This window comes from Lampris incognitus, chromosome 2, assembly GCF_029633865.1.
Source record: "Lampris incognitus isolate fLamInc1 chromosome 2, fLamInc1.hap2, whole genome shotgun sequence".
In the NCBI taxonomy this organism is placed as follows: domain Eukaryota; kingdom Metazoa; phylum Chordata; class Actinopteri; order Lampriformes; family Lampridae; genus Lampris; species Lampris incognitus.
Genome location: NC_079212.1, coordinates 81,898,701 through 81,911,019, shown reverse-complemented (window position 1 = coordinate 81,911,019; position 12,319 = coordinate 81,898,701). Strand labels below are relative to the sequence as shown.

Here is a 12,319-nt window from a genome sequence, read left to right as displayed (position 1 = left end):
TGGTATCTATTAGTCTGCACAATATCTAGAGAAGTGGTGAGTTCACCTGGTATATTTTTGAGCTGGCTGGCAGACGTATTGATACTTGTTTACGGAGCGGCTGTTATTTTAGAATTTACTTTAATGTTATAACATATAATGATAGAGAAATGATGCTGTAGAAATCTGCTTTTTAGAGCTGTAAGAAAAGTTTTTTTTTCTGGAATGTTGTTACTTATGCACAATTGCACTAAAGCCCATCCCTCTCTATGCTAGATGCCTATTGGTCGTAAGTGTGTGGAGCACTACCGTCAGTTGAGTAGATACTGTGTCTTCTCTCATGATGAGATGGTTTGCAACATGGCCTCCAAGTCAGACACAATGGACATGGACCTTGCCTTTGCGGTGCTAAAAGACATAACCATCATGATCCAGGAAGAAGAGGAATTGAGGGAAAAGGTCACAAATGAGGTGAGCAGCACAGGAACTCAGTTTGAATGGGTCTGTAGGCTACATTTAGCCACCACATGAGTTTCTTATTTTTGTCTCAGTAATGGTGCCCTAAACTGAAGTAATATCTCCTGATCCTTTTTTAAACTCAAGTCTACTCACATTTGGTGGCATGGGAAAGGTCAATTGCTTTCATTTCAACATGTACCTAAGGAGAACCAAGTCTCATGCAGGCAAACAATGCAAGCTTTTGCTGAAGAAGGAAGAATAACTGTTGTTACTCTGCCCTATAAAATCAACAACATGGCTGTGAAAGTGTTGGCCTTAATGCATCTTCATATGAATAATAACTCAACAGGGAACCCTAAAAGATCCCAAAATTAATTTAATGGCTGTAAATGATTGGCCAAATCGTATACACTCTAGGGATGAAACGGTTCACGTAATTCACCCTGTAACCATTCAATGCAGGCCTCGTTCACAAAATGCAATATGCCTTTAATGTACCACAGAGTCTTGGAAGAAGTGTCTGTGTGAATAAACTCAAGTTGTATGGTGGATATAAAAAGTCTACACACTCCTGTTTAAATTGCTGGTTTGTGTGACGTAAAAAAAGAAATGAAAGCTAAATCATGTCAGAACTCTTCCCACTTTGTTTTTTAAATATAAAATTAAAGTGAAAAACAATCCAAAAAATGGGGGGGGGACATACAAACCTTACAATAACCTGGTTGCATAAGTGCACAACCTTTTCTAACTGGGTATGTGGCTGTGTTCAGAAATGACCAATCACATTCAAATTCATGTAAAATAGTCCTTAGTGTACAGCTGCCATCAATTAAAGTGACTGATTTACACCACTTTTCCCACTTTGTTTTTTAAATATAAAATTAAAGTGAAAAACAATCCAAAAAATTTGGGGGGGGGGCATACAAACCTTACAATAACCTGGTTGCAGAAGTGCACAACCTTTTCTAATTGGGAATGTGGCTGTGTTCAGAAATGACCAATCACATTCAAATTCATGTAAAATAGTCCTTAGTGTACAGCTGCCATCAATTAAAGGGACTCCGATTTACACCAAATAAAGTTAAACTGTTCATATCCAACTGCAAAAGACATGGTCCACAAAGTTACAAAGCATGAACGGGATGTCGTTGTTGAAAGGTATCAATCAGGAGAGGGGTACAAAACAATTTCCAAGGCATTAGATAGACCATTGATCACAGTGAAAATAAAAATCAACAAGTGGAGAAAATATGGCACAAGAGTGAGATTACCAAGAACAGGACATCCCTCCAAAATTGATGAGAAGACAAAGGGAAAACTGGTCATGGAGGCGGCCAAAAGGCCTTTGGCAACATTAAAAGAGCTGCAGGAATTTCTGGCAAGTACTGGTTGCTCCCTACATGTGATAACAATTTTCAGTATTTTAGGCTATAGGGAAGGTTGGCAAGACGGAAGCATTTTCACGTGAAAAAAAACACCCAAGCCCGGCTACATTTTGCAAAAGATGTATCCATTGTCCCAAAACCAAGAATGAAGAATGTGTTATGGTCCGATGAGACCAAGGTTGAAGTTTTTGGCTATAATGCCGAAAGGTATGTTGGGCACAAACACAACACAGCTCATCACCAAAAGAATACCATGCCCATGATGAAGCATGGTGGTGGTAGCATAATGCTTTGGGGCTGCTTTTCTTTGACTAAAGGGTCGGACCCTTTAGTCGACTGGTTAACATAGTTACCCATGGTGTGGGAGACCCAGTTTTGCGTCCTGGCGGTGGGGTTCTCGACTGCCCCCCTGAGTTCGTTACATTGGTGTCAGAAGTGGGATGGTGAGACCGTGAGGCCATCAGAAGCGCGTGCACCCAGAGGCTTGAAGGCATAGGGAGCTGATACGCTGAAACACGGGGACGCGCTTCCCGAAGGAGGGGGGTAGTGTAACGTGCACGGATGAGTAGACACGTTACGGGTCGGACCCCTTAGTCGACTGGTTAACATTGTCGCCCGCGGTGCAGGAGATACGGGTTCGCGTCCCAGCTGTGGCGGTTCCCGTGGCTGCCCCCCGAATTCGCTGCATTTTGGGCCTGCTTTTCTTTGCTTTTCTTTTCCTTGACTAAAGCCCCAGCTGGAACTGGGGCTTTAGTCAAGGTGGAGGGAATCACGAATAGCTCCAAATACCAATTTTGTCACAAAACCTTCACGCATATGCTAAAAAGCTGAAGATGAAGAGAAATTTCACCTTTCAGCACGACAGTGACCCACAGCATACATCCAAGTCAACAAAGGAATGGCTTCACCAAGAGAAGATCTACGTTTTGGAATGGCCCAGCCAGAGCCCAGACCTGAATCCAATTGAAAATCTGTGAGGTGGCTTGAAGAGGACTGTGCACAGGAGATGCCCTCACCAATTTGATGGATCTAGAATGGTTTTGCAAGGAAGCATGGGGAATTATTGCCAAGGCAAGATGTGCCATGCTGATAGACTCTTACCCAAAAAGACTGCTGTAATGAAATCAAAAGGTGCTTCAATAAAGTATTACTACTATTAGTACTATGCAACCAGGTTATTGTAAGTTGTGTATTTCTTCTTTTTTTTTACAAATTCAATTTAAATTACAATTTCACTTTTATCCAAAGCAACATATACATCTGAGAATTAATACAACACAAGAAAGGATCTAGATAATGCAAGTAAGTGCCAAAAAAACTAGGTTCAAGTCCGATAGAACATAGGTGTCAACAGGGAGTCCACAAAGACAATGCATAGGGTGCATAGAAGTGATTTTTTTTTCTCTTAATTAATACCATCAGGTGTGGAGTAGGGGTGCAATGGTCCAGTTAGCCCACGGTTTGGTTCGTACCTCGGTTTTTGGGTCACGGTTTCGGTTCGGTTCGGTTTCGAATTACAATGGCTTGCAAAAGTATTCATACCCCTTGAACTTTTCCACATTTTGTCACGTTACGACCACAAACATAAATATATTTTATTGGAATTTTATGTGAAAGACCAACACAAAGTGGCACACAACTGTGAAGTACAAAGAAAATTCTACATGATTTAAAAAAAATTTTACAAATAAAAAACTGAAAAGTGTGGTGTGCAAAAGTATTCAGCCCCCGTTTCTCTGAGTGCAACCAATTGCCTTCAGAAGTTGCCTGATGATTGCTGAATGATCGAATGTTGACCTAGAGTCGACCTGTGTGTAATCCAATCTCAGTACAAATACAGCTGTTCTGTGACGGCCTCAGAGGTTTGTTAAGAGAATATTGGGGAGCAAACAGCATCATGAAGTCCAAGGAACACCAGACAGGTCAGGGATAAAGTTGTGGAGAGGTTTAAAGCAGGGTTAGGCTATAAAAAGATTTCCCAAGCTTTGAACATCTCATGGAGCACTGTTCAATCCATCATCTGGAAATGGAAAGAGTATGGCACAACTGCAAACCTACCAAGACACGGCCGTCCACCTAAACTTACAGACCGAACAAGGAGAGCACTGATCAGAGATGCAGCCAAGAGGCCCATGGTTACTGGACGAACTGCAGAGATCCACAGCTCAGGTGGGGGAATCTGTCCACAGGACAACTATTGGTCGTGCACTGCACAAATCTGGCCTTTATGGAAGAGTGGCAAGAAGAAAGCCATTGTTAAAAGAAAACCATAAGAAGTCCCGTTTGCAGTTTGCCAGAAGCCATGTGGGGGACACGGCAAACATGTGGAAGAAGGTGCTCTGGTCAGATGAGACCAAAATTTAACTTTTTGGCCTAAATGCAAAACGCTATGTGTGGCACAAAACTAAGACTGCACATCACTCTGAACACACCATCCCCACTGTCAAACATGGTGGTGGCAGCATCATGCTCTGGGGTGCTTCTCTTCAGCAGGGACAGGGAAGATGGTCAGAGTTGATGGGAAGATGGATGGAGCCAAATACAGGGCAATCTTGGAAGAAAACCTGTTGGAGTCTGCAAAAGACTTGAGACTGGGGCGGAGGTTCACCTTCCAGCAGGACAACGACCCTAAACATAAAGCCAGGGCTACAATGGAATGGTTTAAAACAAAACATATTCATGTGTTAGAATGGCCCAGTCAAAGTCCAGACCTAAAGCCAATTGAGAATCTGTGGCAAGATCTGAAAACTGCCATTCACAAACACTCTCCATCTAATCTGAGTGAGCTTGAGCTGTTTTGCAAAGAAGAATGGGAAAAAATTTCAGTCTCTAGATGTGCAAAGCTGGTAGAGACATACCCCAAAAGACTTGCAGCTGTAATTGCGGCAAAAGGTGGTTCCACAAAGTATTGACTTAGGGGGGCTGAATACTTTTGCACACCGCACTTTTTAGTTTTTTACTTGTAATTTTTTTTTTAAATCATGTGTAATTTTCTTTGTACTTCACAATTGTGTGCCACTTTGTGTTGGTCTTTCACATAAAATTCCAATAAAATATATTTATGTTTGTGGTCGAAACGTGACAAAATGTGGAAAAGCTCAAGGGGTATGAATACTTTTGCAAGCCACTGTACATTGTTGGTGAAATAAGTTCGGGAGGGAGTAATGTAGCGCGGATCGAGCATATGCATTAGCTGACGAAAGCCCACATCTCCAACCACCGAAAAGGGCTGCATGTCTTTAGCAATGAACACCCCCGCTGCACGGGTTATTTTTTTGTGTTTCTCTGAGTTGGCGCTATAGGTTTGTTGGAAAGCATCTCCGATAGACGGTTGTTTTTTCACTGGTGCTGTTACCTGTGCGTCTGTCCTGCTTCCAGAAAGCGAGACATCTGGGTGGTGACGGCGGAGATGCTGGCTCATATTGGAAGTGTTTCCACTTGCATAGTACGGGACATGGGTCAAGCAATGCTTGCAGCACACAGTGTTATTTCTGTCCACTGTTTTGTCTCCTTCATCATTGTATTCAACAGCAAACCCGACATGTCCCCAGATTTGTATGAAGACGGTGCTTCTTCAGACTTTTCTCTCTCTACTCCTCCACTCGCCATGACTTTTTTTTCTGCTTCTGCGAGCTACCGCCATCTTTTCAACTCGACTGTCGACTCCAGTTACAAGGGGGGTGGGGGGCGGGGGGCTAACAGTGATTGGATATTTACTCGTGGGGCGGGGTTTTCTGCAGCAGGCTGTCTCAGCCTGCCTGCACACAGGCACACAGTGGAAAATCCATTCCCCAGTAGTAAGAAACGCCTGTCAACTATTCACGCACATTTTAACTGCAAAACCGAAAACCCACGGTCCATAAGGGCGGATTGAACCGTACAGGGCGGACCGTACGGTTCGGTTTTAAACCGAAAACCGTTGCAAGCCTAGTGTGGAGGTGTTTGTGAAAGAGCTGAGTCTTTAGCTTCTTCTTAAAGATGGAGAAGGACTCAGCAGATCGAATGGAGTTTGGTAACTCATTCCATCACCAGGTAACTACAGAAGAGAAGAGTCTGGCTAGTGACTTACGGCCCCATTGTGGCAGAAGTGCCAGGTGCCTTTCATTGGCGGAGTGTAGTGAGCAGGACTGAGTGTAGACCTGAATGAGTGAGTTCAGGTAGGCGGGAACCATTTTAGTTGCTGTTTTTTAAGCGAGCATCAACGTTTTGAATTTGATGCAGGCAGCAACTGGGAGCCAGTGGAGGGATATGAACAGCGAAGTGACGTGCTGTTTTGGGTTGATTGAAGACCAGAAGCGCTGCCGCATTCTGGAACATTTGCAGAGGTTTGAAAGTGCATGCAGGGAAATCTGCCAGTAAGAAGTTACAGTGGTCAGTGCGTGATATTACAAGAGCCTGTACCAGGGGTTGTGCTGCATGCTCAGACAGGTAGGGTCTAGTTTTCCTGATGTTGTACAGGGCACGACTGAGTAATCGAGGCCATGTGAACCCTAAAGGTGAAGTTGGTCATGACACCTAGGTTTTGGGCAGACTTTGCTACCAAAGTTGAATTTGATCTGAGCTGCATATTGATGTGTTGTATGGATGGACTGGCTTGGATGACAAGGAGCTCAGTCTTGGATATGTTACGCTGAAGGTGGCATACTTTCATCCATGCAGAGATATCAGCAAGGCATGGTTATATCTGTGCTGAGACTGAGGTCATCAGGCGGGAATGATAGGAAGACCTGGGTATTGTTAGTATAGCAATGGTATAAGAAACCATGGGAGTGGATGATTGCACCACGTGAGGTGGTGTATATTGAGAAGAGAAGGGGACCAAGCACTGACCCTTGAGGCACCCCTGTGGATAAGCCGTGCGGTTTGGACACTTCTCCCCTCCAAGATCTTCCTGAGAGGTAGGACATGAACCAGCGGAGGGCAGATCCTGAGATGCCAAGCTCAGTGAATGTAGAGAGGAGGATTTGGTGGTTAAACGTGTCAAAGGCAGTTGACAGATCTAGCAGCAATAAATCTGAGGACTGACCAGCAGCTCTAGCCAAACACAGTGACTCCATTACTGACAGGAGTGCTGTCTCGGTAGAGTGACCCCACTTAAAGCCAGAGTGATTCGGATCATACAGATTGTTCTTCGAAAGGAATTCAGAGACTTGGTTAAAGACCGTTCGCTCAAGTATTTTTGATAGAAAGGGCAGGAGTGAAACCGGTCTGTAGTTTTTAACCTGGGCTGGGTTGAGTATTGGTTTTTTGAGCAGCAGGGTGATCCAAGCTCGCTTAAATGCAGTAGAGAACACACCCGTTGTAAGCGAGAAGTTGATGATGTGTGTGACTGGGGTTAAGTGCGGGGGAAATGGTCTGTAGGAGGTTCGATGGCATTGGGTCCAGCGGACAGGAAGAGGGACAGGAGTCCAGCAGAAGCTTGGAGACTTCCTCCTCAGTTAGGGGGGAGAATGAGGTGAGTGAGGCACTGTTAGCTGGCAGCGACAGAGTTGGTCAGGCTCAGAGAAGTGGTTGCTGCTGGCAGAAACCTTCTCAATAATGTACAAGGCGAACATGTCTGGAGTGAGCGTAGTGGAGGTCGGAGGAGGAGGTGGATTGAGGAGTGAGTTAAAAGCTACAAAACATTTTTTGAGCATCAGTGGCGCCACAGAACTTGTTCTGATAGTAAGTGGTCTTAGCTGTTTTTAAGCTGGGAGAGGATGATGTTAGGAGACACTGATAGTCACTGAGGTCAGTGGACTCTGGTTTTACGCCATTTTCTCTCTGCCACTCTAAGCCCCAGCCACTGAGGATGCACAAGCCAGTGTATTCTTAGTGCCGGTCCCAAGCCCAGACAAATGGGGAGGGTTGCGTCAGGAAAGGCATCCGGCGTAAAATCTTTGCTAAATCAAATATGTGGATCATAAATAAGATTCCCATACCGGATCAGTCGAGGCCCGGGTTACCAACGACCGCCACCGGTACTGTTAACCAGCAGGGTGCGGGTGGAAACTATGCTACTGTTTGGTGAAGGAGAGGGGGAAGGCATGTCCATAGGCAGCTAGAGAGGAGGAAGGGTAGGCGTGTGGAGGTGAGAGTCGGAACTTTGAATGTTGGCACTATGACTAGTAAAGGGAGAGAGCTGGCTGACGTGATGGAAAGAAGAAAGGTTGTAGGAATTATATTCCCTTCTCGAACAGCAAAGACCACAAAAACCGGATTATAAAACGAAGCTTCTTTATATGAAAATGGTTGCAGACATACATTCGACAAAGCTAATGGTAACGTTTTTCTTGCTAATCTCTGAGCGCACTGCTCTCGCATGAGTCTCGACCGTCAACCGAATCAACTTCCTGTTTTCCTTGTCGCTAAGCCTGCTGGGAGTTTGAGTTTTACATTACGAAATACAGTAGGCTTTTCTAATATGAACTGTGCGATCTGAACATTTGATCTATTCTTTTTAACATCACAAATAATATTTCTGTAATCATGTATCACATATAGTAATCAATCATATCTCTAATCATGTATTCAATAGAATAATCAATCAATCAAATAAACAATATAATTCACTTGTTTTCATGAACTAATTATTGAACTACTATTCAACTCAATCATGTGACCAAATAAGTCACAACATTCTCCCCCCCGATGAACTACTAAGTTCATCTAAATCTCCAGACTATACAGTAACTGGATAGGTCTCCTCAACAAAGTCCCTGAAGTAGTGCGCACCATGCACGACCTGACCAGACCATCACGGCCTGGAAACAGTTCCTTGATTCTCCCCAGTTTCCAGGTTTGTCTGGGGGTGTTGTCTTCTCCAATCAGCACAACGTCACCCACTGTCAGAGGGATGGGCGGCGGTGTGTCACAGCGGTGTGCGGACTTCAGATCTAGTAGGTAGTCCCTTCGCCAGCTGTTCCAGAAGCTGGTAGTGAGTCTTTGTCGGTACTTCCATCTTCGAGTGATCTCCTCCCTCTTCGCATTAGGATGCTGTGTGTCGGCGGTGAATGGTTTGGGGGGTAGAGATGTCAGTCGTTTACCCACCAGGAAGTGGGCGGGGGTCAGCGGTTGTGGTTCATCCACTTCGTTGTGCACAAAGGTCAAAGGTTGAGAGTTCAGGATAGCCTCAACCTCTGTTAGGGCGGTGCACATTTCCTCGTAGTTGAGTGAAGCTCTCCCGAGAACTTTCTTCAGGCATGTTTTTACTGATCTGACGAGCCTCTCCCAGAATCCACCCCACCAAGCTGCTCGCTCAGCGATGAACCTCCAGCTGATACCTCGTTCTGAGAAGAAGTCCAGCAGCTGTGGGTCCTTGATGGCCTTCCACATCTCCTTCAAATCCTGGTTAGCTCTCTTGAAAGTTTTCGCGTTGTCTGAGTAGATCACCTTACACAATCCTCTTCTTGAGATGAATCTCTTCAGAGCTAACAGGAATGTCTCTGTTGACTGATCTGAGACCAGTTCCAGGTGCACTGCTCTTGTTACAGCACAGGTAAACAGAGTGATGTATGACTTCTTCACAGAACCATCCACTTTCACATAGAGCGGTCCTGCAAAATCCACACCTGTGACTTCGAATGGTGGGGACTCGGTTCTTCGGTCCCTTGGGAGAGGCGCTGTGACTTGCTTTCCGGCCTGTGCCTTGAATCTCTTGCATGCTGTGCATCTTGCCACAACTCTCTTGACAAGCTGTCGGGCACGCAAGATCCAGTACCTCTCTCTCACTTGTACTGTAGTATCCCTCACTCCTGAATGCATCACCTTCTCATGGCTGTCACGTATCAACATTTCTGAGTATCTGTGTTTGTTGGGCAGGATCCATGGGTACTGCTCTCTGTAGGTGAAGTCGGGCTGCTGCAGCCTTCCTCCCACGCTGAGTAGTTTGTGATCATCCAGGAATGGTTTGAGTTCTTTGATTTTACTGTCCTTGTGGAGGTCTTTTCCTTCTTTCAGTAGTTCGATCTCCTGATTGAAGCTCTGTTCTTGTGTTACTTTAATCCAGTATTTTTCTGCCTCGAAGAGCTCATCAGCAGTCAGTCCTACTTGTGTCTTTGTTCTTGTACGAGCATTGGCTATAAACCTCTTCATCCAGGCGGTCACTCTGAATACTCTTCTCAGGTTGCTGTATTTTTCCAGCTCCAGCACGGGTTCAGTGAGCGCTGTGTCGTTTGCTGTGAGCTGTACGGTGACCTGCTGACTGGACTTGAGTTCTGTGTTCACCTCTTCTGGAACCTGGCCCTCGTCAGTCTCCTGTAGCTGACCAGGTGACGTCAGAAAATCAGGCCCGCTCCACCATAGCTGGCTCTGTGTCAGGTTTCGAACAGTCTGTCCGCGGGTCGGGAGGTCGGCTGGATTCATCTTCCCTGCGACGTGTGACCATGACTCTGAGTTGGTCAAGGACTGGATCTCGGTCACTCTGTTTGCGACAAACTGTTTCCACTTCTGAGCAGAGCTGCAGATCCAGTGCAGCGTTATCATGGAATCTGTCCACATTCTGACCTGTTTCTGTTCCATGTTCAGTGTGGTCATCAGGTGGCAGACTAGTCTCGCTCCAATCACAGCTCCCATGAGCTCCAGGCGTGGCAGCATCATCTTCTTGAGAGGGGCTACCCTGGATTTGGATGCGACCAAGCTCGAGGTAAGTTCTCCGTCTTGTGTTGTACCTTGCAGGTAAGCTACCGCGCTGTAAGCCTTTTCACTGGCATCACAGAACACATGTAGTTTCACGATGTCGCTGTTCTGCGGATGCATGTCTATTCTGTACCACCGTGGAATGGTGAGCAGATGAAGCTGAGGTAGCTCTGAACACCACTGCTGCCATTCTCGAGTCAGGTCCGGCGGTAGCTCCTCGTCCCAGGAGAGTCCTCTTTCCCACATTTCTTGAAAGATGCACTTGACTCTGACTGTGAAGGGAGTCAGGAACCCTAGCGGGTCATAGATGCGAGCAGACGACTGCAGAACACTCCTCTTCATATTCTCTTTTCGTTTCAGAATGTCCACCAGAGGCTGTGGGTCGAACGTGAAGTCATCAGTCTCTGGTCTCCGTACCAAGCCCAACCCCTTCAGCACGGCTGCGTGCTCCTCTGGCGCCATCGTGTGGCCAGTTTCGTTCTCCTCCCATTTCCTTTTCAGCTCAGGAGAATTGGTCATCCACTTGCAGAGTTCCATGCCTGCTGTGGACAGCATTTGCTTGGCGGTTGTTGTCACAGAGTAGGCCTCACCAACATTGTGTGAACTTGCAATAAAATCGTCTACATAAAGTGACTCACTCAATGTCTCTGCAACTTGGGGATGTTCCGTTTCATATTGTTTCAGGTGCTTCCTGATTGTGGCGGCAAGTAAGAATGGGCTCGGGGAAGCTCCGAACACCACTCGGGTCATCCTCAGCACTCGCGGCTCCCCATCCTCTTTTCCATTTGGTGGCCCGGTGAGCCACAGGAATCTCACAGCGTCTCTGTCCTTCTCTGCTATGGAGATCTGTAGGAAAGCCTTCTTTATGTCAGCCATGTAGGCAATCCCATGTTGTCTGAACTTAATCAGGACGTCGAGGATGTCTGGGTTCAGATTGGGTCCGGTGAGTAGACAGTCGTTTAGAGACGGACTGCCATCTTCATGGGAGGAAGCGTCAAACACTACTCGCAGTTTCGTCGTCGCCTTGTCCTCTCGGAGTACTGCATGGTGAGGTAAGTAGTATTTCACATTGTGTGTTGTGTCGTCCTTTGGCACGTCCTCCGCCATGTCCTGTTGTAAGTAGTCCTCCACTACTTCGTTGTACCTGCTGTACAATGTCACGTCCTTCTTTAGTCGTTTCTTCAGGCCTTCAAATCTTTTCTTGGCGATTCTGTAGTTGTCCTGGAGTTCTGTGCTTTCTTGTCTCCATGGCAACTCCACCTGGTATCGCCCCTGTTTGAAGGTTGTTGTTCTCTCGAACATCTGTAGAGCCTCTTCTTCTTCTGGGTTCTGTTGTTTCTCGCTTGTGATACCCAGAGACTCCATTTCCCAGAATGCCTTCAGCTGCGTGGAGACAAGTGTGTCTTCATCTGTGTGGATGAACATGGATGTTGCCTCGGGAGATGCTCGACATCGACACTGGTCCCTGGACAGACCATCCAAAGGTGCTCTCCAGAGCAACCAAAGTCTCCGTCAGTCTCTCCACTTATCCCGATACTATTTGCCAGTAGTAATCTGCTCCTATGAGGATGGAGAGCTCAGGACCATCTTCATTTTCTGGGAAGTCTGCTAGTTTCAGTCCCTTTCTCTCCAGTTCCTGTTGGATATGATCTCCCAGAACCTTCATCACTGCTGAGCACCTCTGGGGTGTTTCGATGGCCTCAATTTCAATTTTCTGCTGGCTGTCCCAGACGTTCCTCAAGATGACTTTCACTGTGTTGCGTTGTGACACGGTTGGGGCAGAGGAGCCAAATGTGTGAAGGGTTAGTGTCTCTTGTCTGATTACTGGTAACTTCAGGCTCTTCACCAGTGTCTCATGTATGAAGCTTCTCTGACTGCCC

General features: G+C 46.1%; 1 protein-coding gene across 1 annotated transcript in view; it reads left to right on the top strand.

Annotated features, from left to right (window-relative positions):
• kdm5ba (lysine (K)-specific demethylase 5Ba) overlaps window positions 1–12,319 on the top strand; it is a 67,926-nt gene that overhangs the window by 18,198 nt on the left and 37,409 nt on the right. The window contains exon 14 of the mRNA XM_056272847.1: window positions 256–450. Coding sequence (XP_056128822.1) covers window positions 256–450 — 195 coding nt within the window. The remainder of the gene's footprint in view (window positions 1–255; window positions 451–12,319) is intronic.